General features: G+C 48.0%; 1 protein-coding gene across 1 annotated transcript in view; it reads left to right on the top strand.

The window, feature by feature from the left end:
• The window catches only part of LOC134404615 (shootin-1-like), a 35,830-nt gene that overhangs the window by 576 nt on the left and 21,921 nt on the right, over window positions 1-13,333 (top strand). Inside the window, exons 2-6 of the mRNA XM_063135385.1 lie at window positions 1,982-2,034; window positions 2,607-2,667; window positions 6,664-6,758; window positions 11,344-11,500; window positions 12,761-12,858. Of these exons, the coding sequence (XP_062991455.1) occupies window positions 1,982-2,034; window positions 2,607-2,667; window positions 6,664-6,758; window positions 11,344-11,500; window positions 12,761-12,858 (464 nt within the window). The remainder of the gene's footprint in view (window positions 1-1,981; window positions 2,035-2,606; window positions 2,668-6,663; window positions 6,759-11,343; window positions 11,501-12,760; window positions 12,859-13,333) is intronic.

The raw sequence follows: 13,333 nt of genomic DNA, 5'->3' as shown, positions 1-13,333 counted from the left end.
GAGCAGGGGGTTGGACTCAATGGCCTTGTAGGCCCCTTCCAACTCTGCTATTCTATGATTCTAAGATAGACGAGGTTCCAAGTAGCATTAGTAGGAAAAGGCAGGGGCGAGGACAAAGAAGTACAGAGTTCCATCCATGGGAGTCAGTCGTGCCGAGCATCAGAGCCATCAGGGAGTTTCCAAGAGAGTGGTCCAGATGGGTTGTTGAGGGTCCAGGAATCTACAAGTTCTGGAAAAGCCAGGCCAAACACAGAGGTTGAATTGCTATTGTCTGCAGCAGAGACACGGCTCCAACTGTGCTGACTTATAGCTGGTTGTTAATCAACACAGATGGCTAATTAGGTCAGTGTGTTGCTTTTAAGGGAGGCCCGGTGCTGCGGCCTCCTCTTGCTTCTTTGCTGCTCACGTCTGAGCCTACGTCGCTAGGAGGGATGAGTCATCACAGGGCTTTGCCTCCTGCACCTGGTGGAGAACAGGAATGGCAGTGCAGGGGCCAGGCTGCTGCTCTTCTGATGGTTCCAGGGGAGGGCTGTCAGCTGAAGCTCCAGGTCCTCGCCTGGCTCTCATCTCCCCCTCCTCTTCTTCATTAGAGGAATCCTCCTCCAGGCAGGTCATGACAAAGAGTGAGCCAGCAGCGAGCCGAATAACACGAAAAATAGTCCAAGAGTTGCAGGTTCTCCCCATCATCCTAAGACATTTGCAGGTATTAGCAGCCAGATGGCTACCTAATGCACAAATTGCATTGATATGGCTGCAAGAAAGGCCAATGCTATTTTGGGCTGCATTAATAGAAGTATAGCTTCCAAATCACGTGAGGTCCTGGTTCCTCTCTATTCGGCCCTGGTTAGGCCTCATTTAGAGTATTGCGTCCAGTTCTGGGCTCCACAATTCAAGAAGGACGCAGACAAGCTGGAGCGTGTTCAGAGGAGGGCAACCAGGATGATCAGGGGTCTGGAAACAAAGCCCTATGAGGAGAGACTGAAAGAACTGGGCATGTTTAGCCTGGAGAAGAGAAGATTGAGGGGAGACATGATAGCACTCTTCAAATACTTAAAAGGTTGTCACACAGAGGAGGGCCAGGATCTCTTCTCGATCCTCCCAGAGTGCAGGACACGGAATAACGGGCTCAAGTTAAACGAAGCCAGATTCCAGCTGGACATCAGGAAAAACTTCCTGACTGTTAGAGCAGTACGACAATGGAATCAGTTACCTAGGGAGGTTGTGGGCTCTCCCACACTAGAGTCATTCAAGAGGCAGCTGGACAACCATCAGTCAGGGATGCTTTAGGGTGGATTCCTGCACTGAGCAGAGGGTTGGACTCGATGGCCTTGTAGGCCCCTTCCAACTCTGCTATTCTATGATTCTATGATTCTATGTTAAAAATAGAGGTGGTAATAATATTCAATGAATCTGATGTATGAATAGATAAAAACGACCACAGGCAGCATCTTCTATGTTTTTTATTTATTTATTTATTTATTACACTTACATCTTGCCTTTCTTCAAGGAACCCAAGACGGCTTACATAATCCCCCTCCTCCTTTCCATTTTATCCTCATAACAACCCTGTGAGGTAGGCTGGGCTGAGAGTCTGTGACTGGCCCAAAGTCACCCAGTGGGTTTCCATGGCCAAGTGGGGACTAGAACTTGGATTTCCGACTCCCAGTCCGACACTCTGACCACTGGACCACACTGGCACTCAGGTACACGTTGATCAGGTACATTCTTTTCCAATGTAATCTTGGAAGAAATTTAAATGCAGAAATATTCATTTCATGACATTACTTGTTGCTGTCTGGGGATGCGTGTTTAAAGCCCACATCAGCAGGATATTCTCCTCTGTAAGGCGCCTGTGCAGGAGAACTTTCCATGATGCAATTTGCAATGGGCTGTTTTTCCTGGAATGTCTCTGGCTCCCCTCCAAATTCTCCTGGGAGACCTGCACTTTTTGTGCCGACTTTCTCTTTGTGTTCCTTTGCAGCCATTTTGGAATCTGGCAGCGACCCAGAATCGGAGGAAGATGAAGAAGACGAGGTACATGGATCCACTTCATACTCAGCCATCAATTCCAATGGGATCATTTTCTGTTTCCGGAGTGGAAACTGTTTTAGAACTGGCCCACAATTGGTGATGCCAAACCTCAAATGTAGGGTGACCAACTGTCAGGATTTCCCCGGATTTGTCCTGGTTTTTGTTCTTTCCATGGTGTCAGGGAGGATTTTCTATAATTTTCAATAATGTCCTGGAATGACACACCTTCCCCTTTAAGGCTGCCATTAGCATGGCAGGAGGGAGTGACATGCTTTCTTGAGGCACGTCATTCCCCCACCCCGAGCTCCAATTGAGGTCTTAAAGGGGAAAGTGGGTCATTCGTGGACATTATAGAAAAGGCCCCAATTGGAGTGGATGGTGGTGGTGCAGAATGAAATCCTTTCCCCTCCTCCACTCCAATCGGGTTCTTTAAGGTGGCGGGGGAATAACGTACTTTCTGCAGGACTCAGAAAGCTGCTTCCCCACACACACACTAGGTGTCCTCTTTTTTGGTTTCCCAAATATGGTCACCCTACTCAAATGCAAATAAATGTCTATTCCCTTTCATCCTTCAGGAAGCAGCTCTTCTTCAAGAAAGGGACGAGGCCAAGGAAAAGTTAGCTGAATTTGAGCATGGTAAGTCCACTCCCTTAATGCAACGTCCACTGCACCCTGGCCTGCTTATCCCAAGAGGAGATGTTGGCATTGTGCTCTCACTGCCTACTTTTGCAGGAAAGTCCCGAGCTTCTACTGTGGTGCTCAAACATTGAATCCAGAGGGTGAGAAAGCAGGGCTTAAAAATAAAAGTCAACACACACACTCACACAAACACGAAAGGCAACAAACACAAGATGTTCCGGGGATAAAAACATTAGAAGAGCCCTGAGCATGGATCAGACCAAGGGTCCATCTAGTCCAGCACTCTATTCACACTGTAGCCAACTAGCTGTCAACCAGGAACTCATAAGCAGGACACGGGTGCAATAGTACCCTCCTACCCATGTTCCCCAGCAACTGATGCTGGGGAGGAACGGGTAAAAGTTGTATTATGGCAGCTGATGTATAAAGTGTCTGATAACAGTGTGAAAAGTAAAGTGATCAGTCTAAACTCCGCCAGAAGCCTCAAGCCTACCTGGTTCTCCTCTCCCTTCTGCCAAAGACACACCCAGCAAACTCCGCAGCTACTCCCCAGAGAGTGTTCGCCAGCGTCTCAAAGATGAAGGAAATCATTCTAGAACATAGAGCCCCTTTCCAGTCAAGACATGGGAAGTAGTCAAAGAGCTTCTTCGGATGAGCATTTTATAGCACGTTTGTGACTGGCCACTCACAGTCGTTCAAGGGTTATTTTGACGATGTAGTGACCCTCCTGCGTGTCTCCCGCTCGTTTCTCCATTCTTTTCGTTATAAAATAATCTTCAGAAAACGCGACTTTTCTGAGCTATAGCAAAATTGGCTGTTATTTCCTGCCTTGTGCAGGAGAAGTTTCGCTATAAAATGCCCACTAGAGGGTGCTGTCCCACTAAATTGAAGGGGTCACATGTTCGCTGCTTGCTTCCCCTTTCTCCCTGTGTGATTCTTCTCATTCCTATTATAGAAGCGAAGCAGGAAACAAGAGCGACGGTAAGGGAACACGATTTCCCCCTGTCTGAAAGAGCCTAAAGTTAGGAGAAAAGGTAGCGTGATGCCAGAAAATATCCAAGATGACACACTGAATTAGGGGAAAGTGACGCGAAACGTTTGTGTCTGAAAGTGATCGTTGTAGTACAGCAGCTGGTCTGTTCACCATGGGAAAAAGGCTACCTTGAAGATTCCACCAAACACAACAAGACAACAGTCAGGAGCTAAACTAATGAGCTTCAAGAAGAGAGAAATTTTCTATGCAAATTTATCATTGCAATGAGAATTCAGAAACTGACTGACCTCAAAGAGGCGTTGGGGAATTATGAGTATAATTCTTCAATATAGATCAAAACACTCTCTCTGGGCTCACCTACACAAGCAGGATATTCCACTATGAAAGTGGTAAGAAAGCGGTATATAAAAGGCAGGAGCCACACAACTGCTTTATAGCAGTATTGAAGTGCACTAACCCATTGGCATAGCATAGAATCATAGAATAGCAGAGTTGGAAGGGGCCTACAAGGCCATCGAGTCCAACCCCCTGCTCAATGCAGGAATCCACCCTAAAGCATCCCTGACAGAGGGTTGTCCAGCTGCCTCTTGAATGCCTCTAGGGTGGGAGAGCCCACAACCTCCCTGGGTAACTGATTCCATTGTCGTACTTCTCTAACAGTCAGGACGTTTTTCCTGATGTCCAGCTGGAATCTGGCTTCCTTTAACTTGAGCCCGTTATTCCGTGTCCTGCACTCTGGGAGGATCGAGAAGAGATCCTGGCCCTTCTTTGTGTGACAACCTTTTAAGTATTTGAAGAGTGCTATCATGTCTCCCCTCCATCTTCTCTTCTTCAGGCTAAACATGCCCAGTTCTTTCAGTCTCTCTTAATAGGGCTTTGCTTCCAGACCCCTGATCATCCTGGTTGCCCTCCTCTGAACACGCTCCAGCTTGTCTGCGTCCTTCTTGAATTGTGGAGCCCAGAACTGGACGCAATACTCTAGATGAGGCCTAACCAGGGCCAAATAGAGAGGAACCAGGACCTCACGTGATTTGGAAGCTATACTTCTATTAATGCAGCCCAAAATAGCATTGGCCTTTCTTGCAGCCATATCGCACTGTTGGCTCCTATTCAGCTTGCGATCTACAACAATTCCAAGATCCTTCTCGTTTGTAGTATTGCTGAGCCAAGTATCCCTCATCTTGTAACTGTGCATTTGGTTTCTTTTCCCTAGGTGTAGAACTTGGCATTTATCCCTATTAAATTTCATTCTGTTGTTTTCAGCCCAGTACTCCAGCCTATCAAGATCACTTTGAAGTTTGTTTCTGTCTTCCAGGGTATTAGCTATCCCACCCCATTTTGAGTCATCTGCAAATTTGATCAGCGTTCCCTGCACCTCCTCGTCCAAATCATGTCACATACTGCTTTCATACCACTTTCATAGCATTATATCCTGCTTGGTGTAGATGTGTCATGGGCCCCAACAGTTGTCGGTGAACTTCAGTAGCACTATAAAGCAGTAGTGTAAATCCTGCAGTTTACTTCAACACGGCTATAAAGCAGTAGTGTGGCTCCTGCCTTTTATATACTGCTTTCATAGTTGAATATCTGCTTGGTGTAGATGAGCCCTCTGTCTCCTTACACAAGACAGGTCAAAAGTCAACCATGCCCTCGACACTCCCTCCTGCTTCGCGCGCTCTCTCTCTCTCTCTCTCTCTCTCTCTCTCTCACACACACACACACACACACACTGATTTCTCATTTTAAAAACACTTTTAATGGTCCAAAGCTATTCTTTTCTTCACAAAATCATACTATTTCCCAGCTCTAAGGATCATTTTATCCCACTATACATAGGCTTCTAAATGGCAAGGAATGTGACCCTAAGCCAAAAACGTGTGCATGCATAAGGAAAACGCTCAGGTGTGTTGTAGCAGTTTGCACATGAACATGTGTTACAATCAAATACACACACATGCACGCACACCATGCAGTTCCAAATTTTCCTTTCAAAAGGTTCTGGCCAGGTGAGGTCAATATTCTTCATGGCACCAAAGTGTTTACCTATGTTTGAACCTCCACCCAAGCTTCATCTCCCCAGCGTGGCCACATCCTGCTGCCACCTAGTCACAATGGGTCCATGCAGTCTCCAGTATCAGTGGCTGTTGAAAGCACAAGTGGGAGGGTGCTGTGCCACTCATGTCCTGCTTGTGGGCTGCCCAAGGAAATCTGGGGCTCCATCACACCAACATTTTATCCCACTGTCATCCTGCCTTGTTTACCGTTTTGCTCCGTGACACTCATACAACATTGTCCCTTTCCTGCAGTCGTCTTGCCCCTTCCCCTCCATTTTCCGTGTTTTTCTAGGTCGGGGGAAATGTAACATTTTTTTTCCATGCGGGATAAAACATCCCTTCTGTCCCCGTGTATTGCCATTGTCGGCTATGTCGCAGAACCTCCCTTCTTGGGGGTGTCTGCATTGAAGGCGGTCTTGCTGACGAAAGAGGAGGGCGAGCTGAGTTGCTCGAACGACCGGGCTTGTGCTGAGTCATTCGAATGAATTTCCGCTGCTCCAACCCCACTCTCGTTGCTCTCTCGTTGCTATTTCTCCCCCTTGAAAGGCAGAAATGGCGTCTAATTGATCAAACGCTAAATTGTTAAAACAGTAGTCAACAAAACCAGAGCAAAGGGGTGGGGGAAAGTGCCCAGGTCCATCACAATGTCCATCAACCACAAGAACCAATGAACTGGAGGGGGAAGGAAAAGGGGCAGGTGGCAATACTGGGAAGCCCGAGCTGGCGCAGATGAAATGGTAAACAAGGCAAAATAGCGCAAGAACGTAAACGTGTGAAAGTGACCAGTGCTTGACGCGCTAATGAAACGGAGGTGGAAATCGCGGATGCATACCGGGGGGGGGGGGGGAGTCAGTGTGATAGGGCTCCTGCATGGCCACTAGAGAGGCCTTTGCTCGGATTCAGAGCAGCTCGTCTTATGCTCAGCCGTTTCCTTTTCATTCCCAGCTTCTCAAGCGTTGCTGGCAGAACTGTCCACACTGGAAGCTGAATATGAGATTGAGAAGTCATGTCGAGAGCAGGCAGAAGCCTTTGCAATGCAGGTGAGCGCGGCTCGGCAGGGACACCGCAGTCTCCGTGGAGACAGAGTCGGAGGTAGTTGTGGGCGGTGGGGGGTGGTTTTCATAGGGTGACCCTATGAAAACGAGGACCGGGCTCCTGTATCTTTAACAGTTGCATTGAAAAGGGAATTTCAGCAGGAGTCATTTGTATATATGGAGAACCTGGTGAAATCCCCTCTTCATCACAACAGTTAAAGCTGCAGAAGCCCTGCCCTCTTTTAAATCTGGTCACTCTAGTATAGCTCCTGCAGCTTTAACTGTTGTGATGAAGAGGGGATTTCATCAGGTTCCCCATATATACAAATGACACCTGCAGAAATTCCCTTTTCAGTACAACTGTTAAAGATACAGGAGCCCTGTCCTCCTTTTCATAGGGTCAGCCTAGTTTTCAACGATGGCGATCTAAACCATTCCTTTCCATCCAGTTTAATAATAGACAGCCATGAAACTCTGTCACTGGGTCCGCTGGCTTCAGGTTTGCTTTCCTCAAACAGGAACCCACATACAAGCTTTAACTTCTCTCGCTTACAATTTATATTTTTAAGTGTGCAGTCCTACGGAGGGGCATGTGAACCGCTGAGAGATTCTATTATATTCAGCGGTATATAAATGTTACCAATAAATAATGCGGGGAGTTGTAGGCCTTTTTGCTGTCTAAACCTGCATAGGACTGCACCCTTAAGGTATTTATTCCCCTACCTCGAAACATTCACCTGATACCAACAATTAAAAAAAAATGCAATCTAATATCTTTTTTAAAAAGAAAAAGAATTTCTCCTGCAATGAATTACAAAGGCAAAGAAGTCTAAAAGCAAGAAAATAATTTTTATTGTCTTAAATCTGTTGTTGTATTTGTTAGACTTTTACACTGCTGGTGGTTTTTACTCTGCTTTTATAATGTAGTTTTATCTTATTGCTGCTGTGTTTTACAGTTTTAACTACAGTGAACTTTGGCTATTGGTTGGCATAGAAATGTAATTTAGGGTGACCATATGACAAGGAGGACAGGGCTCCTGTATCTTTAACAGCTGTATTGAAAAGGGAGTTTCAGCAGGTGTTATTTGTATGCTTGCAGCTCCTGGTGAAATTCCCTCTTTGTCACAACCATTAAAGCTGCAGGAGCCCTGCCCTTCTGACCAGATACAAGAGGGCAGGGCTCCTGCAGCTTTAACGGTTGTGACGAAGAGGGAATTTCACCAGGTGCTGCAGGCATACAAATGACACTTGCTGATATTCCCTTTTCTAAGTGACTGTTAAAGACACAGGAGCCCTGTCCTCCTTTCCATAGGGTCACCCAATCATAGAATCATAGAATAGTAGAGTTGGAAGGGGCCTATAAGGCTATCGAGTCCAACCCCCTGCTCAATGCAGGATGATACAGGGAGAGTTAGAGGAGGATTAAAAATTCAGTTTTCAAAGGCCTAGGAAAATATTAATTAATTAATTAATTACATTTATATACCGCCCCATAGCCGAAGCTCTCTGGGCAGTTTACAAAAGTTAAAAACAGTTGGATCCAGAACTGTCACTTGAGGCACAGGTGAACTCAGTGGCAAAGAGCACCTTTTATCAGCTTAGGCTGATATACCAACTGCGCCCTTATCTGGACAGAGACAGCCTAGCTACAGTTATCCATCCTCTGATAACCTCTTGTTTGGATTACTGCAATGCGTTATACGTGGGGCTGCCTTTGAAAACGGTCCAGAAACTTCAACTGGTACAAAACAGGGCAGCACGGTTACTAACAGGGACTGGCCGACGAGACCACATCTCGCCAGTCCTTTTCCAGCTTCATTGGCTGCCAGTCCAGGTCCGGGCCCGATTCAAAGTGCTGGTATTGATATTTAAAGACCTAAATGGCTTGGGGCCGGGCTATCTGAAGGAACGCCTCCTCCCATATGTACCTGCCTAGACCCTAAGGTCATCCTCAGGGGTCCTTCTCCGTGAGCCCCTGCCAAAGGAAGTGAGGCAGGTGGCTACCAGGAGGAGGGCCTTCTCTGCTGTGGCACCCCGGCTGTGGAATGAGCTCCCTAATGAGGTTCGCTTGGCACCTACATTATATGTCTTTAGATGCCAGGTGAAGACCTTTTTATTCTCCCAGTATTTTAACAGTCTATAAATATTTTTTAACTCATTTTAAATTTGTAATTTTGCATTGCTGCTGTTTTTATCTGGTTGAGCTTTTATATTGTATTTTATAGTATGGTTTTGTACTGTTGTTTTATATTTTGAATAGTTTTAATTTTTGTGAACCACCCAGAGAGCTCCGGCTATTGGGTGGTATAGAAATGTAATAAATAAATAAATAAATAAATAAACATTAAAAACATCAAAAACATAAAAACAACAGTATCTATTTAAAAACAACAGTTCTGGGGGTCCATTAAAAAACAAACTTATCGTTGTTAAATGGTGTTAAATGCCTGGGAGAAGAGGAAAGTCTTGACCTGGCGCCTAAAAGATAACAGTGTTGGTGCCAGGTGAGCCTCATCAGGGAGAGCATTCCATAATTGGGGGGGCCACCACCAAAAAGGCCCTCTCCCTTGTTACCATCCCTCGAGCTTCCCTCGGAGTAGGCACTCGGAGGAGGACCTTAGATGTTGAGCGCAGTGAGCGGGTAGGTTCATGTCGGGAGAGGCATGAGGTATTGTGGTCCCAAGCCATGTAGGGCTTTACAGGTTAAAACCAGTACTTTGAATTGGGCTTGGAAACATATAGGCAGCCAATCTTTACCCAGCTCCAAAATGGCATCAGTAGGCAGCAGGCAAACATATCACAAGTGACCAATTCCTACCAAATTGACCCTTTTGCTAGTCTTCTGCACTATCCCTCTGACCATGGGAGGGGGGCACTTGGAGAAAGGCTTGTGAAAGTGGTGTCAGTGGGTGGGCAGGTTCACGTAGACACTGTATAAGGGGTGCTCCAAATACAGCCCACAACACTCCCCACTGCCAGCACTGGATTTGTTGCCATAGTGGTGGTGCACACACACACACACACACACACACACACACACACACACACACACACACACCATTTCCCCTCTTTACAGCCTTCCTCAACCTGGGGCACTCCAGATGTGTTGGACTACAACTCCCAGAATGCCCCAGCCAGCTGGCTGGGGCATTCTGGGAGATGCAGTCCAACACATCTGGAGTGCCCCAGGTTGAGGAAGGCTGCTTTAAAACAAGGCACACAGGGTGCTCACACTTTGTAGCGAAGCGGAATCACTGTCCCGGAAGGGCAGGGGATTGGGACCCAGGCATAGGGAGGCTGCCCTCTTCTGTTCTACCTGCATTTGCCCCTCCACTGAGATCGTCCCTGCGTTGTAGAGGTAGGTGGCCCTTCAGGTCCCCATCTCAGGCTGTGTGGGGCTTTGAAGGTAACCGCCAGCAGTTCAACCTGGGCCTGAAGAGAAAAAGAAAGGGAGAAGAGAGAGAGAGAAAGGCCTGATCTTCACCAAGCAGGATATAACACTTTAAAAACGTTATGAAAATGGTGTATGTAATGTGTCCTGGGCCTGAACAGTTGTCATAACCATTATAAACCATTATAAGCAGTAGTGTAGATCCTGCCAAAGAGAAAGAGAGAGAGAGAGTGTGTGTCAGTTCATTTATATCATGCATTTTCCACAAATACATTCTGCTCAAAGCAATTCACTTAAAGTCAAATGCAATAGCCATAATAAATAAACTACATAACACCGACAGTTCAACTGTTACTTAACTGTTAATTCAAAACTGCCTTCTGCAACCTGGGTCCCTCTAGATGGTGTTGACTATAGCCCCCATCATCCCCAGCCAGCTGTAGGAAACAACTTCTGGAGGGACCCAAGTTGCAGAAGGCAGTTTTAAATTAACAGTTAACTGTTGAAGGGTCAATGTTATGTAGTTTATTTATTGATGGGAGTTGCAGGAAACAACATCTGGGCGGATGGAGAATGTAAATTTTTTAACGTCAGTTCAGTGGTCTAAAGACCGACAAGGTCTGCTAACAGAGCCCCGTCCCAGATAGTCTCTTCGCACAGCTGTGTTTCGCACTCGCTACAGCTTCTGCACTGTTTGAAAGGCAGCCCCACGTACAATGCACTACAGTAGTCTAACTGTACCAGAGCATGGATAACTGGGCGTCATCTGTCAAACCATCCTTCAAGCCCTCTTCTGTGAAGCCTTTGGCTTCACCCCTCAGTCCTCCTCCCCTCGTGAAAGCTCAAGGCCAAGCCAGATGCGATGAAGGACGCATCTCCATTCTCCAACATCATTTCTTTCCCTGCTATGAGCGGGGTGGGATCAGGGCCGTGGTAGAGGGAGAGAGAGAAGGAGAGAAGCCTTTTCCCTTATCTCATGACCCTTCCTGTCTAGCCCAGTATTGCCAGTGCTGACCTGCAGCTGCTCTCTAGGGTCTCAGGGCTGAAGTCACAGCCTTCTGCATGCAAGGCAGGTGCTCTACCACTGACCCACAATCCTTCCCCAAGACATCTTGCAGCTCCATACCTCCGCCACCACTCTGTTCCTGCTCTCAAGATGTGCCTCGCCATACTCTTGGGGTGGCATCTTGACACCTACAGGTGAACCTGGAGAACAAGAAGCTGAAGCGGATCAGCGGGGCCTTGCTGCCTCTGCTCAGCCAACTCCCAGAGGACCTTGTGGACCTGGGCAACAGGGAGGAGATCAACACCGAGCCAGCCATGGATCCTGTGTGCCAGTATCTGCAGCAAATCAAAGGCGAGTCTGGAATCCCTTCCTCTCCTGTTCCAAGAGAAAGCCTCTTGCTGCCTCGTGAATGCTCAGGCCATGGGTCTTTCTAGCTCAGAGGCTCTTCCAAGCATGCACATTATTTCGGTAGAAACAAAGCCCTTTGAGGAGAGACTGAAAGAGCTGGGCATGTTGAGCCTGGAGAAGAGAAGATTGAGGGGAGACATGATAGCACTCTTCAAAGACTTGAAAGGTGGTCACACAGAGGAGGGCCAGGATCTCTTCTCGATCCTCCCAGAGTGCAGGACACGGAATAACGAGCTCAAGTCACAGGAAGCCGGATTCCGGCTGGACATCAGGAAAAATGTCCTGACTGTTAGAGCTGTACGACAATGGAACCAATGACCTAGGGAGGTTATGGGCTCTCCCACCCTAGAGGCCTTCAAGAGGCAGCAAAGAAGGAAAATCATTTCAGACTAGTACCCATAGAATCATAGAGTTGGAAGGGGCCTATGAAGCCATCAAGTCCAACCCCCTGCTCAATACAGGAATCTACCCTAAAGCATCCCTGACAGATGATTGTCCAGCAGCCTCTTGTAGGCCTCTAGTGTGGGAGAGCCCACCACCTCCCTAGGTAACTGGTTCCATTGTTGTACTGCTCTGACAGTCAGGATGTAAGGAGAAGCCTTTGCATGGGGCCCCATGATGGAGGGTGCAGAGAGGGTTCCCCAAAGGCTGCTTCCTCAGACAGTCCCAGGAGAGGGGGTCTCAGGGGGGTTGGTGTCTCAGAGCCCTCCCCGCTATGGAGCTTTCTGAGGCTGAGTCCCGGACCGTGACGCATCCCTTTGGCATTCCTGGCCAGGAGCTTGAAACAACCAGCGCTGGAGAATCCAGCCAGCCAGCAGCTGGACCCAAACGGCTGCAGCGATTGTGTGGCAAAAAGGCCTGAACGCAAGCAGTGGTGGTGATGGGCTCTCAGGCGGAATCCTTCCCTGGAAAGGTTTAGGAGGGGCCTGGATGGCAAGAGCAGGGCAGTTTACATCTGGACTAGATCCAGAGCAAAGGATTCAGGCCGGGGATTTGTTTACTGTGAAAGGGTTCAGCCTTAGGACCTGTGAAATGGGGCCAATGGGACCGGCTGATGGGTATCCCAAGCAGAGCCGAGGCAGGGGTGGGGCGTGGGGGTGAAGAGTGAGCCCGGTTGGCTGCCTTAAAGCAGCCGTGGCCACAACCAGCAGTTCATGGATGGCGGCTGCATCCATTTTTCCCGTTCTCCTTCTCTTGCCCCAGACCTTCAAGCAAAGGTTTCCCGGCTGCTGGGTGAGAAGAAGGAACTGGCCGTGCAAGTGAAGGAGCTCCAGGATCATGTCCAACAACTCCAGGGACAGGTACCGTGGGTGAACCCTGGGGAGGGAGGAACCCGTAGGCTTCGGGGTAAGGCTTGGAGGCGGAGGGGCCCACTAAGAGTTCACGGGCCTCGTCTTCCTCCCCTGAACCCAACCTGGGAGGCCTGGAGAGCCAGGGATTTTGTTCTTGCGTCCCTGGAGAGCAAATGCATTGCTACTGTACCCAGTGTGCTTCTGCTGCTTGGGCATTGCAGCCCAGAAAGACCAATCAATGCTAGTGATGACCTAGAGAGAAGGAGACAGTTGGGGGTGGGGGGGTCTTCCTTGGAGGAAGTTGAACACCTTCACGAGCTTTTGCAGCTCTCTATGGCCTGATCTACACCAAGCAGGCTATTGCACTTGCTATTTCATCTTGAGTATCGCGTCCAGTTGTGGGCTCCACAATTCAAGAAGGACGCAGACAAGCTGGAGCGTGTTCAGAGGAGGGCAGCCAGGATGATCAGGGGTCTGGAAACAA

Source organism: Elgaria multicarinata, chromosome 10 (genome assembly GCF_023053635.1).
Source record: "Elgaria multicarinata webbii isolate HBS135686 ecotype San Diego chromosome 10, rElgMul1.1.pri, whole genome shotgun sequence".
NCBI lineage: Eukaryota > Metazoa > Chordata > Lepidosauria > Squamata > Anguidae > Elgaria > Elgaria multicarinata.
The sequence above is the reverse complement of the archived record's forward strand: the minus strand, read 5'-3'. Positions and strand labels throughout refer to the sequence as shown.